General features: G+C 40.0%; 2 protein-coding genes across 9 annotated transcripts in view; one reads left to right on the forward strand and one right to left on the reverse strand.

The window, feature by feature from the left end:
• Nucleotides 1–10,669, reverse strand: part of USP47 (ubiquitin specific peptidase 47) — a 51,700-nt gene extending 41,031 nt beyond the window's left edge. For 2 of the 6 annotated variants that reach the window (XM_080593253.1, XM_080593249.1), the window contains exons 1-2: nucleotides 10,481–10,625; nucleotides 3,515–3,663 (exon numbers count right to left, since the gene is read on the reverse strand). Coding sequence is in view for 4 of the 6 variants with exons in the window: in XM_080593248.1 (XP_080449374.1) it covers nucleotides 10,481–10,519 (39 nt within the window). In the remaining 2 variants the exon portion in view is untranslated. Of the gene's footprint in view, nucleotides 1–3,514; nucleotides 3,664–9,568; nucleotides 9,926–10,480 lie in introns of those variants that run through there. The other 4 variants (XM_080593248.1, XM_080593250.1, XM_080593251.1 and 1 more) reach the window with 4 other exon arrangements.
• Nucleotides 10,670–10,738: 69 nt separating this feature from the next.
• Nucleotides 10,739–15,950, forward strand: part of GALNT18 (polypeptide N-acetylgalactosaminyltransferase 18) — a 317,660-nt gene continuing 312,448 nt past the window's right edge. Inside the window, exons 1-2 of one of the 3 annotated variants that reach the window (XM_080593302.1) lie at nucleotides 10,739–11,011; nucleotides 11,978–12,029. Coding sequence is in view for 1 of the 3 variants with exons in the window: in XM_080593310.1 (XP_080449436.1) it covers nucleotides 11,133–11,243; nucleotides 11,978–12,029 (163 nt within the window). In the remaining 2 variants the exon portion in view is untranslated. The other 2 variants (XM_080593305.1, XM_080593310.1) reach the window with 2 other exon arrangements.

The following is a 15,950-nucleotide window of genomic DNA, read 5'->3' on the forward strand; positions in this document are numbered from 1 at the left end:
ATCCATTGAACTGGACAAGGCATATTGGCAGCGCTATGTTTTGCAGAGAACAGGAAGGCCAAAAACTTTCACACAGCAAGCAAAATCACAGAGCTAGGTTACCATCTCCAGTCTAAAAGCTCCCTTCACCTTGCACATTCTGAACTATGGATCTCAGAGCCCTTACAGCTCACAACTCACTCATCCCCCCAGCTGGGCTAGTCATGTTCCATGCTTTAGCCAGCCCTGCAAAACTCTTCTTTAAAGGCCAGTTTCTCTGATACAGCCAGGTAAGCAGGTACATCCTCCTGGAAAGCAATAAAGTGGCTAAAAAATATCTTTGGAATGAGCAAATCATCAAACAGAAGTCCTCCACCACTTCTGACATTGCTGCAATTACTAACCTACAAAAGAAAACAGAAATCTGACACGTACTCGACTGCATTTTGGAGGAAAAAAGCAACTGTTTGAAAGAGAGTTTACTGAGTTAACTCTGTCAGAGCATCATGAGCTGTTACTCAACACAGGTACCTCTGCAGCTGTATTGTAGTTAATTAGTGAAAAGAAGCACCTAGAATTCATTATGAATGTCTGAACCAAAAAATATTTTTATAAGAAAGCATTTTACAGTACAGTTGTGGTAAAAAAATACACTTTTTCTAAACACTAATATAATGAGCAGAATCATTCTGAGCTCTTAACTTGATGCATCTCGTCCTACAACTTTTTCTGAAGCAAAAAAAACTTTTAGACCTTCCTTTTTGCTAGGAACAGGAAGGAGACGGGAAAATGAGAAGGAAAACTACCAAGTGGATTAAAAAATCTTGGAAGTGATACAATTGTTTTAATTTGAAATAAACATGTTTTTAACCTCACTGTTTATCAACTTTTAATACCCATTTACCTGTGCTGGATTAAAAGTTCCAAGTAACTTCTCCACCCCCACAATTACACTTAGAGATTTCAAAGGCATAGCGCAAGGAGATCTGCAGAATCACAGAATATCCTGAGTTGGAAGGGACCCATAAGGATCATCGAGTCCAACTCCTGGCACCACACAGGTCTACCCAAAATTTTAGACCATGTGACTAAGTGCACAGCCCAAACGCTTCTTAAACTCCAACACGCTTGGTGCAGTGCCTAATTCCCTGAGGAGCCTGTTTCAGTGTGCGACAACCCTCTCCAATTAGAATTTACAAAAATACTTTAGAAAGTTGTCAATAGAGTCAAAATATTAGGCTCAAAATCCACACAGGCTGGCCCAATTACGTCCCCCATTACGAAGCTTTAAGTCTAATTTCAACCTTGTGAACCTGGTGCTAACTCTAATGTCACAAACTGCTCCACTATTTCAACTCAAACATTTGCAGCACTAGATCCTTGGTTATATTGTTCCTCTCTGCTTCAACCTATAGCATTAAGCTATGTTTTCATCTCATGGCTTTTGATATACTTTAAAAATAATTAAATCAATACCTAAATGAGATACCTAAAATCACTCCAATTACACAATAATCATGATACACTTATGCAGTAATACGAACATATATTTTGGAAACTCAATACGTAAGACTGATGAATTTACAATGCACTAAAAACACTCCACACGTTTGAGGCAGCTTGAAGACTCTGAACGCAGCAATGCATCAGCTATACAAGGAGTTAAGGCTTGAATAGCTTCAACTGCTGCCAGAAGCAGCAGTCTTGCTCCCACCTGCTTACTTCTACCCCCACTATGTCCCCTTCCTTGTGCTGGTATAAATGGTCATGCACCTACATGTTAAGCTACCTCAGAATAACTAATGCTTCTTAAAATTAATCATTTCTGGTTAGTTTTTCATAGAACCATTCAGGTTGGAAAAGACCTCTAAAATCATCTAATCCAACCTTTAATCTAGCCCTGCCACGTCCACCACTAAACCCTGTCACTAAGCACTATATCAACACGCTTTTTGAAGGGATGGTGACTCAACTACTTTTCTGGGTAGTCTGTTCCAATACTTCCCAACCCTTCCAGTGAAGAATTTTTTTCCTAATGTCCAACCAAAACCTCCCCCTTTTCAGTAGGTTAGCTTTAATCTGAGTCAGTCTTCTAGTTTCTTAACTGAATGCTTAATTCTCCTTGAAAAGCATCAAGCGATATACCAGTACCACGGAGTAATAGTAGCATTTTAAATATGCATATTACATATAGTATACTTAAATTACTAAATACCAAAACCACCTGAAAGCACTGCAACTGTGGTTTTGTTTTTTTTTTTTTTTTTTTTTTTTAACCTGAAGACTGAAATTACACCCTCCATCCTTTGGTATGAGTCTCTGTAAACGTCAGTGCTGCTTTACAGGAAAAGATGAATATCTCCCCCTTCTGCTTTGAATGGCCTGGAAAAGCAAGAAGTGTCATTACTGCAGCAACCACATTGCTTTCACCCTCACCCTGTGTCTTCCAGCCTGCTGTAGATAGAAGATAACTGCTGGAAAGCATGGAAGAAGGCTGGAGCCATAATAGAGACTGATGGCCCTGGCCAGATGAACACCAAGAATGCTTTTCTCTGGTGGATGACCTGATGCAGACAGAAGAGGAATGCCACGGAATTCTGTAGCAGGGTCACTACATTCTTGTTTGTTTTGGAAAATAAGTTTATGTTTTCCTCTCTTCTGTCTCATGTAGATTTTGGACCGATTAGTTGTTTTCAAAGACCAACTCCACAGAAATGCTTCTCTAGTAACAAAGCTTAAATTAAAAAAGTTACTGTTTGTTCCCTCATTGAAGCAGAGCTTGCTTATAAACAGTCATTCATGGAATGGCCAAATTACTATTTTCTATATACGCTTCCAAGTCTAACATAACTTTCTGAACATGTCCAAAAACACACAGTCTTAAAAATATTGTGTTATTAGGCTAGCAATTACCTTTGATAGTTTGTTCCTACTTTTGTGGATTACTCATTCATTTGTAAAAAGCATTTATAAAAGTAGAAATGACAACCAGAAAAAGTTGGTATGGGGCCAGAGTAGTACATTTACCCAGGGTGTTTAAAGCACCCTGAAGGATACAGAGGACATGTCTGATGACAGCTGAATTAAGGTCAAAACCTTTGTTTTTCCTGTATTACAAAGGCTACACTCTAAGTTCTGTATTTTAAAAGACTTTATAAATATATCGTTTTTAAGAACATGTTAAAGAACCACCTGTCTTTTTACTCTTACGCTCTACTGGTCCTTTAAATCTGGTAAATTAAAGGTGATTCAAGATTAATTACTTCTCTTAAAAATTAGATGCAGCAACTGTCAATAAAGAAAGATGACAAATGTTTCCTCGTCACCCTACAGTTTTGACACAAAAACAAGAATGAAAAGAACAGATAATCAATGGATAAAGAACACATCTTCCATAATAACAGATCAAGTTTTAACATCTAAACCAGTTAAACACTGGACATTTTGATAACTTCACTCTTGAATCATTTAATTTCTAGTATTTTGTATCCAGACTAAAACAATGAGAATTAAATGTAAATGAAGTTTTACATACTTGCAAACCGTCTGCCAGCCTCTATACATCCCTTACAGTACAAACTTCATATTTGGATCTGAAACAGCCTCATCTTTCTACTGCTTCCGTTTGTTTACATCCTGTCTGCACCTCACTTTATCACCACGCTCATTTGTCTTCAAAAAATTCTGAAAAATCCAAGAACACCGTGAGATACATATTACACTTTTATCCATCGTATTGTAATCACATCATTTGTTTCCTGTGTAGAGTCCCAAAAACAGTGGGTATGCTTTCACACTTGCTCACCATTCCATAAAGCCCAGGCATACCACAGACTTTATTGAAACATTTTGCTACCATGCCAATAATCTAAAGGACATTTTTCTGGATTAAGATTTACAAATACAATGTTAGCATGAAAACAAATCAGAGTGAGGGGAAAGATGGATTTTTCTGTTTGGGTAATTTTGAAATGTAATTTGCTTTACTACAAAATTACTGGAAAATATGCATACAATTATTATTTTTTTGGGGGGGGAGGTGGGGGGGGAGGGACAACGGACAGACAGACATTTGAGATTAAAAGACAGGAATCCATAGTTAATTTTTAATTCTTTCTGTCAATCTGCTGCTGGTGAAGAGGAGAATCTGGAATAGCAAGGTGGACCAGCACAGATTCCTTGCGCAGTTGTCTAGCAGTATGACATGGAACAGTTACAGTTAAGAACATAAGCACCCATGAAGCCTGGCCATAAACTGAATCTGCTACCAGTACCACAAAGGATTGCAGGGAGAACATGGAACACTAAAGCAGAATAACTCCACAGAAAGCATACCTATGACTATGTACAAGGAAGAACCTAGATGTTTTCTCCATATAGTAATCTAATCTATCAAAATATTTTACTATAAACAAGAGAGGTACTACCATTAAGTTTTACCTGCTTTATTTTTTCTCTAATTTCAGTCATTATTACTGATCTCAACATAATACTTACACAAATCAGTAAGCTAGTCTGCCTTGAGTTCCTTTAGCTCCTGCAATATTGCACCAGACTTCTTCAAAAATGCAACAAAGCTCAAAGTGAATCTGTTTTCAGACATAATCTACAGTGAAAACTTTCACGGTATATCAAATACATTTCTTACACATCTTCTAAAGCTAAAATTCACTAATCCTACAGAATTCATACATGTCACCTCATTTACTTGAAAGGCATCTTATTGAGAAGACACACTTAACATTCAGGTTCTGCTCCAACACCACTCCTTTTGCCATGCAACAATGTCCTTAGCAACTCAATATGCCCTTTCTAAAGGGTTCTGGTTGTGCACCTAGAGAGGAATTTACCTCAGATGAAGCATTCTGAGGAACTAGGGTACAATAAGGAATGCTTAACTATTTTACATAACTGCTCATCTAAAAATCTACTGTCATTTTTCAGAAGCACCCAAAGTAGCCTTACGGCCACACAAAGAGAGCAGTCACAATCCTCACAGGCTGAATTCAATCAAGTGATTTTTACCAGTTTTATCCCTTAATTCTTTGAGAACAAAGACGCATCCTTTTTAGAAGTTATTTCAAGTGCCAGTGCTGAGCAACATCATTTGTTTGACGCAAGCTCACTGCTTGCCAAACACTGCAAAAACATGAACAAAGAATATACTACACACTTTCACAGTGGCTAAAACTGTGATCAAGTTGGACACCCTTCTACCTGAAAGCTTACGAGAAAAGTTTAAAGGTATCAATACTTCAGTTATACTGCAACTGCATTGTTTTGAGAATATTGTTTTATTCAAGACAAGAAAAATACAGTAAAATGCTAAATATGGTATGCTTTCAGGTGAACTGCTTATTCATTTTCAAAAGGGTAAAGTGTAAAATACCAGCTTTAAGTGTTTGCAAAAGGAACCAAAGACATTTTCGAACTGAATAAAAAGGCTGAACATGTAACTCAATCGCTCAGTTTTCCAGCAACATATCTTTCACGCTTAAATTTCTTATATAAACCCCAAAATATTTTCAAATATGGATAAAAAAGCTGGATATATGAGTAACTACACATATTTTGGGCACTACTGTATCCATTAAAACATACTGGGAGAAAGGTTTAAAATAAGACTTTCTTTCACAATTTAATTCAGACAAGACCAAAACCTATAAGTCAAAGGTAACAAAGTCAAAGTGCAGGTCTACTTAAGTTCCTTATGTTAATAACAATATACTCTATCAGCAAAAGGAAGTTGAATGACTTATCATTGTCATTTATCAATGATACTTCCTATCCCACTTATCAATTTGTGGGATAAGAAGATTCTTATTTTAAATAAAATGATCTACACTGATCTAAATCCACAGGTACTTCAGTTTTAAAAACAGAAAAACAGAATTATTGGACTTAACCTATTTAAGAATGACAACTAACAAAGCGTTTAAAGTTTTTTTCTTGTATACTGAAATTCTGAGCTGAAGACGGTTTAGAATTTCATACTGACAGACATTTATTCTCTGCCCCCACATAATTACTTCACAGCTCAGAAGAAAGTCTATTACTTGTTTGATGAACAGTGTGTAACTGCACAAAAAATGATTGTACTGTACTCAATTGATATAGCAACTTTAATCACTGGTGACCCACACTAGCTAGCAGCACTTACAGACTGAGGTTCCAGTATCGAGTAGCTACCTCTTAGGCAAAAACTTATCATGATCTCAAAGTGCCATTAGATAATTATCTTGATCAGTTCTCCCGTACTACAGATTACATACCCAGATGTATACAGCATGGGGAACTAGTGTGTGACTCTGAGAAGCTCAGTGATTAAACTAAGCATGGAAAGACCTTGTGTGCTACTTTCACATCTCATTCACCAAACTACAGTACTGAGTATCACACAGATAGTGTCTGTTTGCAAGGAACAAATGACTCAACGGACTTCTGTTTGGATTTTGTTTCCTAGATTTGATTTCCCCATTTGCTTGGCCAATGAAATAGTCAGATTTTCACAATCACACCTTCATACTTTACGACCAAAGCTCACAAAAAAGAAAGGACGGACTAACTGATATGCTACCCAAGCAGTAGTTACTTGTGGAGTATCTTAACACACTGGAATGAAAGAACCCAGGTGTCATCAACACTGAAAAGAACATCCCTTCACTAAAAGAAGTGCAAAATATCTTACTCTGATTCCTGTTCTTCTAACAAAGTTAATGCGATACCCATCAAGAAACATCTTTTATTTGTTCAATGCGGGAGATTAAAATGGATTAATTAGTGTAGGGATGAAAAGACTCACGTTAGTTAGCTGAGAAAACTCACACAATCTTTTGATTAAATGGCAGCAAGTAAAAAAGCATATATAGTTATTTTGACAAGTGTACTCTGTCAAGTTCATGCTGGAACTTGTTGAGAAAGAATCTGCATAGCTTTTAACTAGTGGCATAGACATTTCGGAAAGTTTACAGCAGAACCTACTTTTTATATTGACTGATCCTATGAGCCTGGGCAATACTCCCTAAGTTGACACATCTTGGTCTTCAACAGGAGTTTCTGTAAAATTTACTGATCTTGTCAGTAAACAAACATGTGATTCTACCTTTCTCGCCAACTGTGTTGATTAGAATATTGCATTTCTCTCTATTTGAGGTAGATTTGCCAAATGTAAGTTTCAGGTCTACTTCTCAAACACTGAAAGTCATTGAAGTGTTTTCCCTTCTAATAGCACCATTTTCTTGCTTCCATGGCTATCTTTATATGCCTCTTCCTCCCTGGATAACTGTTTCACTAAACTAATGGGGGGAAAATTTACACCAAATAGCAAAGCAATTCTTAAAGAATGTTTAGCATTTACTACTAGGGTGCCCTGTATGTGACCCAATGACTTCTGTTTTACTGAATATAAGAACACTAAATTGAGTGCTTTACATTTCAGATGAAGAGAGAAAAGGAACTGAGTATTGGAAGGAAAGGAAACATGGAACAGTTTGTACAGAACCCTGGTCTCAAGAGGAGGAATACTTATTCCCCCCATCATGAGGAATCATTGGTCACACAACTATTGAAACAATTATGAAAGTGTTAGGCAGTGAGTGGCAGAAATGCAAGAACTAATTTACTAAATGCCTGTATAGCTTGGGCAAAAAGCTTAATATAAACATTACAACACTCAGCTATTAGAAAGTGCTTTAGTACAGCTGTTCCAAATGAAGAACTTTATGCCAAAGTTATGAGCAAGAGAAAATTAAGCCCTGATTACCTGTACCTTAGCATTGCAAGCTGAATCTAGGCAATGCCCAGAAGAAATTTTTCTTATACTACTATAAGATATTCAAAGGGCAGCAGTGGAACTACTAGTATTTTGTATTCATGAAAACACAGTATTACTCCTTAAAAAATCTAATAAAAACAGCAATCTGAGCTCCTGTAAGCGCAGATATACAAACTAAGGCTTCAGAATAACCTAATACTTCTCTTCCTATTCTTCCAACAAAGGCTGTTAACATTACAGATGCCTCCTATTACCAAATCTACTGTGGCCTCACATAAGCTTGTAGACAAGAACCAAATCCCTTTTCCCATCCACTCCTTTAATTGATTAGTCATTCCCCAAGATCAGCCTAAAGCAAACTTCAGATTTTTCTTGCTCCTTTACACTGGAATGTAAAGGAAAAATATGGTTGTGTACTCATCTTTGGCAGACGTTGGTTCACATCCCAGTTGAATCTTTGAAACTGCACAAGACAGCCAGCTAGACAAGCGATAATTACTCAGCCCTTTGGGAAGGGAGAAAAACATGGAACTGTAATCCTTTATCCACTCCCAAAGGGTAGAACTGAAACTCCGAAAGACCTGCTTTGTCTCCAGCTGCTACTAATGGCATAATAGGAGTATTTAGAAGGTGGCTGTTGAGAACTCAGACCTGGAGAATTCTGTTTACCCGTAACTCAGTGTTCTCTGCAGTGAGACTATTAGTGAATCTCAAAAGGACTTAATATGAATGCTGTAGCATAATATTTCTTAAACTTCTATCACTGAAATAAAATGAGTACATACTGAAAAACACTTGAAAAGTCGAAGAAAGTTCTCTTACGACATGTATCATCAGAGGGGCTTAGCACAAATAATCTGTTTTTCTCAATTTGATTTCTTATATTCTCAGAGAAAATACCATCAGCTTCTAGAAATGTCAAAGTCTCATAGAACTGATGTTGTTCCATTCCAGTTACTTACAAAAAGCATAGGGGCCCAGTGAAGAACATGAAAAAACATGCTAAGTGGCTCATAGTAGCACTATCTAAGAAGTTTATAGATTTCATACTCTATGCTTAAGATATCCATATCTATAATCACATATATTTTAAGTATTCATCTTCTTTCACTCGTATTTCCCCTCTCTGCAGAGAGAAGTGCATGCAAAATCCCAGTCCAATGAGTCTGTTAAAAATACTCATCTGAATCATACATACATTCTGAATACAGCTTTAAAGCCAACAGGGATACTATTAATACATATAACTAAGGAAACAGCCTCAGCTAAATTCTTCTATTAATCACCTTGCTGTTCCAGTTAACTACAATTGCCACAAGGTTTTTCCTGCCAGTCTCCTTTGCTTTTACATTTTCTTTTTTTTTTTAATTACTTAAGTACACTAGCTCCTGTTTTCTACCCCTTTTCCTAAATTTTTGTAATTTTTTAAAAATGAAATATTTAAGCATACTAGCTACTACATTCCATCCCTTAAGTTTCTGGAGATCTTCTTCCTGATAAGACTTAATGTACTCCTTTGAATCTTAGCATGTAAAAACAAAAAAGGAAAAGAAACAAGAGGTACACTTGTCCTGACTTACCTGTACAATTCTATGCATGCAATTTACGTCTGAAATTCAGAATTTTATTTCACAGTTGCTCCCAAGGATACCATTTAATGATCACCACTTCGTTTTACTAAACTCTACAAAACTGAAGCCCTTACCCCCGACACAAAGCCTCACAGACTAGTGACACTCTGTTCAACAACAGGAAGGGTTTGAATAATTTAACAGAAAAGTAAAATTGAAAAGTCAGATAAATACGTAAGCCTACCTGCATGTGAACAAAAGTTTCTGCTAACATTCCCCTGTGAACAACTACTTCCCACCATGTCACACCACGGCTCGAAGACTCCTTTCCCTGAGCAGTATCTCTCCTACTTGACACGTGTCATTCGCCTATCGCTGCAGGACAGAGACTTAGCCTTCCTCTTCCACGCAGGCTCTTATCTTTAGTCTCTGGCCAAAAACAAACCTTCTCCCTTCCTCCCAGCTGCAAGGCGGCGGCAAGGGGCCTACCCTGCCGCAAACACGAGCCACGGCTGACTCGGGCCGCGCTCCCTCCGCAGCCGCAGCTCCAGTGCCGCGGCGAGCCCTGCCCGGCTGCCATTTGGCACTTCGGCCCCTTCTTTCTTTTCCCTTTCCCCTCCTTCCCCTCCCCTCGGGCACCCGGCAGCCAGGACCTGCCGTCCCGCGGCGCCCCCCACCCCCCCCCGACGGGTCCCGCTCCGGGGGCGGCCCTGCACCAGACCCCGACCCCGGGGGCGGCCCGGGCCGTAGCCGGGCGCAGGCGCCGCCATCCCGCCGGGCCCGGAGGCGGCAGCAGGCAGGCAGGCCAGCCGGCCTCCCCGCGTGCCGTGACACAGACAGGTGTAGCGCCCCGGCCGCCCCCGGCCCCGCCGCGGGCCCAGGCCCGGCCCCAGCCTCCTCTGCTTTTCTTCCGTTCCCTTCCGTTCCCTTCCCTTCGCTGCCCTCCCCACGCCGGCTCCCGTTCCCCCCTGCCTCCGCGCAGCCCCCGGGCGCAGGACCTCCCGCCCCCTCACAAAGACGGGCCCTCCTTCTCTCCCTCCCCGCACGGAGCCGAGCCCGGCAGGGCCTCCCGGGCGGCCCCGGGCGCCCCGCACGCCCCAGGGGCCGCCGCCGCCGCCTCCCGCTACCCACCTTGCCCGCGGCCCCTCCACCTCACCTCTTTGGGGACGAGCTGGTTCTCCTCGCTGGGCACCATGGCCGGTGGCGCGGCGCTGGGCCCGCAGAAGGCAGAGCCGAGCGTCGCCGTCGTCGTCAGCAGCGGGAGGCGTGGGGACGCCAGCGGCTCATCCTGCTCCTCCTCCTCCTCCGCCGCCACCGCCCCAGCCGGCGAGGGCAGCGCCGCAGCCCCCACCCCCTCAGCCACTACCAATCAATGAGAAAATGGCCGACGGCGGCGCTCTCGCGAGAGGCGCCCGGCCCAGCCCCAGAAGCGGTCACAGCCGCCCGCACACCCTGGCTGGCGCTTCGGCCCGCCCCTCCCAGGCTGGGGTGGCGGCTGCTCAGCGACTCCTGTTCGCTCTTGAGGAGCGCGTAGTTCCCAGTGGAGCGCGCAGTGTGAGTCCTACAAGAGGCCGCGTGGCAGAGCCCGGCCCGGCCCCGCTGCTCCCCCGCGCTCAGGGGCCGTAGCTGCCGTCCTCGGCCCCCGTTCCCATGCTCCATAGAGCGTCTCGTCGCTCCAGCCCCGCCGGTACGGAGCGGGGTGCCCCCTTCCCTTTTCCTTTCTGGATTTACGGGACACGAGGGAAAGAGCAGTAGATGATTAAAGTTAAATTGTGCTAGGTAAGTGGGAAGGCTGCACGTGAGGCTTCATGCCCGGCAGTCGCCCCCGTCAGGCGTGGCAGAGGCTCGATAAGGGCAGCCGGAGCTCTGGCTGCGTGTGGCAGCAGGGCGGGAGCGGCCGCCACCGCCTCAGCCCTGAGGTAACGGCGGGGCTGTGACCAGCCGCGGCGTGTGCTGCCCTTTAAGTGAAGGTTTTTGTTTATTTGTTTTGTTTTGTTTAAAAACTGTGTGTTGCTCGCTCTTTCTGCCCTCTTAGGTGTAACTCGCCCTTAATTGAGTGTGGGATTTGGAGACCAGGAGAAAGAGCAAAAGAGATTAGGCCTGACCCTACTAATACATGTGTGCTTTTCTTGGTGCCCAGAAGTTGTTCATGGAGTCATGTTGTGAAACTAAGTGTGTGTTCACTTAAGTGTAAACAGTGTCAATCCAGGGATAATGGAACACTTTCAAAAGAAATAAAAGGGTATTTCTGTGGTATCAGTTAACTGTTGCTTTTTTGCCTGTAGCAGGTCTAAATATATCTGGTTGGCATGTGAAAAGCCAAATATTAATCTCTAGAATAAATAAAATGTGTATTAAAAGAAAAATAATTATACTGTAATGTCTACTTGACTGTGAAATAGTTTAGGTGGAAAACAGTTAACTAATGAAGAATGGTAGGTGATAGTTGGACTTTTTTTTGAGAAATACTTTATTCTCATTATTTTAGTGTCCTCTTGTGGAAATGTACAGAATTGAGGATTTTTTTTTTCTAGCCTTTTGCAAAGAAACTTTACATTTGGGGCTAATTTTTGAAGCTTACTGTATTGGAGACTGATGGAATTTTATTGTAAAAACTACAATTAAGTGACCTCTTCTCTCTTTTCATTTTTAGTCTGCAGTGTGTAACTTCTTGGCTTCTTTTCTGTCATCCTGCCTTCCAGAAGGTGAGCTAAGAAGCATGTTTTGCAGTCAATATGTAGTTGGGGACACTTAAAAAAAAATTAAAAAAAAAAAAAAGCCCTTCAAAGAGGTCATTTCTGACAATAGCAATGTCAGTAGTTTTATTTTTATGTTAGAAGCATGCTGCGATAGATGCTATGTTTCATAGTTTCCATTAATTCTGCTCCTGGAAATAAGCACAAATATCCCTTTGAAAATTTACATGAAACAATTTTTCAACATGTTTTTTTTTATATATAACTTAATGGGGTCAAATTGTTTGTACAGTAAAGGCTGGTAGGCCCTTTGGAGAGGAACTCTTGCCTTCTGGTTTTAAAACATGTAGCCCCTTAAAGCCACTCATCTTACTGAGACATTTGAGCACTACTGCAATGAAATCAAGTATCAGTATGGGAATAATGTGAGTCTCTTGCTTTTATGGATACTTTGTTAGCACAGGGTTATATAGATAGCATTAACCATTTAAAAGGGGGAAAACTGTGATTTTTTTTATATAGGAAAGAAAGTATAGAATTAATGAACTCATCTTCTAGAGAAAAGGATTTTTTTATTAATTCAGCTGTGTTGCTGATTAAAAGGATTTATCTTTCTTTTAAGGGGGATTTTTGCAATTATCTTGACAGGAGAAAAGGTAGAATTGCAGAAAAAAATTAAAATTTTATCAATGTTTGTAGGTATTTGGAGAAGCACAGCCTTCTAGTGATCTTCTGTTGTCCAGCAGTATCCAAAGATCCATGAAATTAGCAAGCAAGTAGTTGAGTTGAAAAGCCAGACCAGAGGCATAAACTTGCAATAGAAGGTGATAAAATCATCAGAGTACTGGGTGGCACTGGCAATGGAATGTGACCATCATCTGAATGTTGAGCTTAGTGTTACTTTTTTTGCATGTGTCTCTTTCAGGGACCAAAAATTCTGAAGCTTGAGGGATTCTTCCTTTTGCATTAGGTACTCAAAAGCTTTCAGAAATGGTATATTTGAAAGTTCTTTTTCTGAAGTGTTATGGTTTTTTTTTTCCCTGCTCTTTGAGCTTAACAAGGGGCAAAGCCATGGGACTCAATGACTTTAAAATATATTGCTCTGTTGGGATAACGAGATAGCAACCACAAATACATGTCTACTGGGTAAGAGTCAGGATTTCTTTTTTTAAAGAAATGCTGTTAGATCCTCTTGCCAGCCTTATACAAACATCTAGTGTTGGATGGGTACGTGAAACATCTTGAATGAAGTAACAATCTCTAGTTAATAATTATATCTCCAGAAGCTTTTGTAATTTGTGTGTTAGAGTGTTTAATCTCTTTATATGAGCCTTATTAAAGAGCAATATTCAGAACTCAGGTTTCATGAAGGGAATCTCCTAGTCCTTTATAAAGACTGATTTAGCACACCACAGGTTGTTATTAATACAAAAAAAGAACAATCAAATTATCACACTAAAAAGTGTGCTGGATTTGTGATTACAGATAAATTTTTTAGCCTATCAATTGTCAAACTATTGTTCAGAGACTCATTAATGAGAGTCACAAGTGCTGAAGTCAGATTTCAGTTGGTGACACTTCACTAGTTTTAGTCAATACAGAACTTATCACACTAATGCATGAATCATGTTTATGGGAATGTAGTTACACAAAATCAATACTAAATAGCAGGTCTTTATTATAAGCAATGGTGAACTTAAATTAGCCTGTGGGAATCGGCTACCTCCCACCTCCACAGCCTCTTCAAAGTTTATGCTTTAATCATTTCTCCTTCTCTGTAAGAATGCTCATGCTCCTGTCTCAACACTTATGTCCAAGGCTTGAAGAGTAATGAAAAAGGTTTCAAAAACTAAATGGAGGGAGTGTTGCTACCTTGTTCAGATACATCTGGTGGTGTGCCAAAAATGCTGGGGGTGTAAAATCTTAAGAAAACAAGCAGATTTTGGGATACGAACTGATGTTGTCTTTCCCCAGGTAATGTTATCCTACCTTTTTCAAACAGAACGTGTATGTAAAGAGGATTGTGTAAATGAATATCATTGACATCTGCTCTGAAATGCTTCACGTTTGATTTTTCATATAGGCTGTTGGTGGAAGATCATTTCCTATTTCAAAAGTTGCTGGCCTTATTTGTAGCTTTCCTCAGTATTCTTGTGTTAAAAAATAAAAAAAGTCCCAACAACAACAAACTGAAGTTTTCAAACCTTCACAAGTTGCTAATGAATATCAGAATGACATAGATGTATTTGCTAGCACAAGAAATGTGGCCAATGTTGATACAGTGTTCGTTTAGACCTCTTCTTAGGTGTCAGCACTTTATGGAAAACTAGCTGAAAGCCTCTCCCCTTTTCAGTCTTTGGCAAGTCTGCCTCTACTGATAGAAAGAGATGTGTGAAAGTTCAGGATATCAACCCAGCCATTAATTGCATTGCTTGTTACTTTGCTGTTTGTGCCTTGAGCAACTGTTGCAGAACATGAAAGTTGTGAGGAATTTCTCTGAAAATCTTAGGGTATTATTTTGCCCACTGACTGCCCCATCCAGTCCTTTCAATTTAGAAAAAAATGAATCATCCTTTGGATTGATGAGGGGAGAACACGAAGGAATTAAGGTGAACAAGTAGAATTAATGCAAGGTAAAGAAGACAGTTACAGAATTCTGTACCTTTAAAAGTGCTTTTTGCTGGATTTCTATTTCTGGGATAGAAAGCTTGGATAGATAGCTCTAGATTTCTTGGATAGATAGCTCCCTAAATATGAAGCAGGCCAGTAAGAGGCTAAAGAACAAATTGAGATATTTAAAAAAGGAACACTTGTTACTTTTAATCCTCTTGCAATTGTTGTTAGAAAGGGGCTTTTATATTCTAGCATTTTGGATTGTTTCTTGAATATTTTGAGGCTCAAGAGTGGGAATAAAAGTACTTAAATATAAGGCATCTTTAATTTTCTGTGATCTGTAGTTTTCCATGTCGAAAGAACGGTATGCAGGGTTTTGGGAAATAAAAACTATTTCTACGAGTGGAGAGTGCTGTGGAAAACATAAGCCTTAAGTGGGAGATTTGCTATGGAAAAAGTGTTCTTTCCCTTCAGAAAGACTGTCATAGGAGGTACTCTTGAGTCTAGTAGGTGGGTAGGCAAGCAGCTTTCTGAAATTAAACTTCATAACATTAAGAAAAAACACTCAGTTTTAAGTTGAATGCCAAACACTGTTCTGCTGTTCTTAAACTGTGTTTTCTGCTTTAATCTTTATGAGCATGCATGTACTTTTCTGTCCTCTGACATTAGCATGTGCCAAGATCTTCTTAATCAAAACCAGTAGAGGATTATTTTAATTAATTATTAATCAGCAGCCAATATTCACTGACATTTTGTTAAAGATTATCTTCTTACTTTGGTTTCAAGACAGTTTTCAGATATTAGTTTAGGATATTAGTTTTCTTTTCTGTGATAGCATTAATCTTGTTTGTGAATTCTCACCTGGGTTCGAAAATGAAATGGCAGTTCTTAAGAGAAATAGAAATCCTGCACAGAATTTTGCAGGACCATGAATTCCTTCATTAATTTACATCATCTTGACTTTTCAACATTACGTACTTAAAACTACAGAGTAGTTTTTAACACTAGTAGTCTGAACAAAACAGTTCCGGGGGTTAGAGCTCTTGATGTACTTGTCAAAATGTTTCTGGTGTTACTGGGAGTAAAACATGCACTAGCAGGCTGATTTCCACTTTGTGGTGTGAGTTTGGAAACAGATGTGGGCTGGAATCATATGGCATTTGAGGGAACCCAACAAATCTCACACTGACTTTACTGGCTTAGGCTCACGGCCAGGCTGCAACTTTTCTGTCTAAAATGTGTGCAATAGCTGGGAAATCTGCAGTCTCTCTATATGTGCAAGACAGTAGAGATTACTTCATACATCCTTTCTGGAAT

The sequence above is a fragment of the Anser brachyrhynchus genome, assembly GCF_964034855.1.
Source record: "Anser brachyrhynchus genome assembly, chromosome: 5".
NCBI lineage: Eukaryota > Metazoa > Chordata > Aves > Anseriformes > Anatidae > Anser > Anser brachyrhynchus.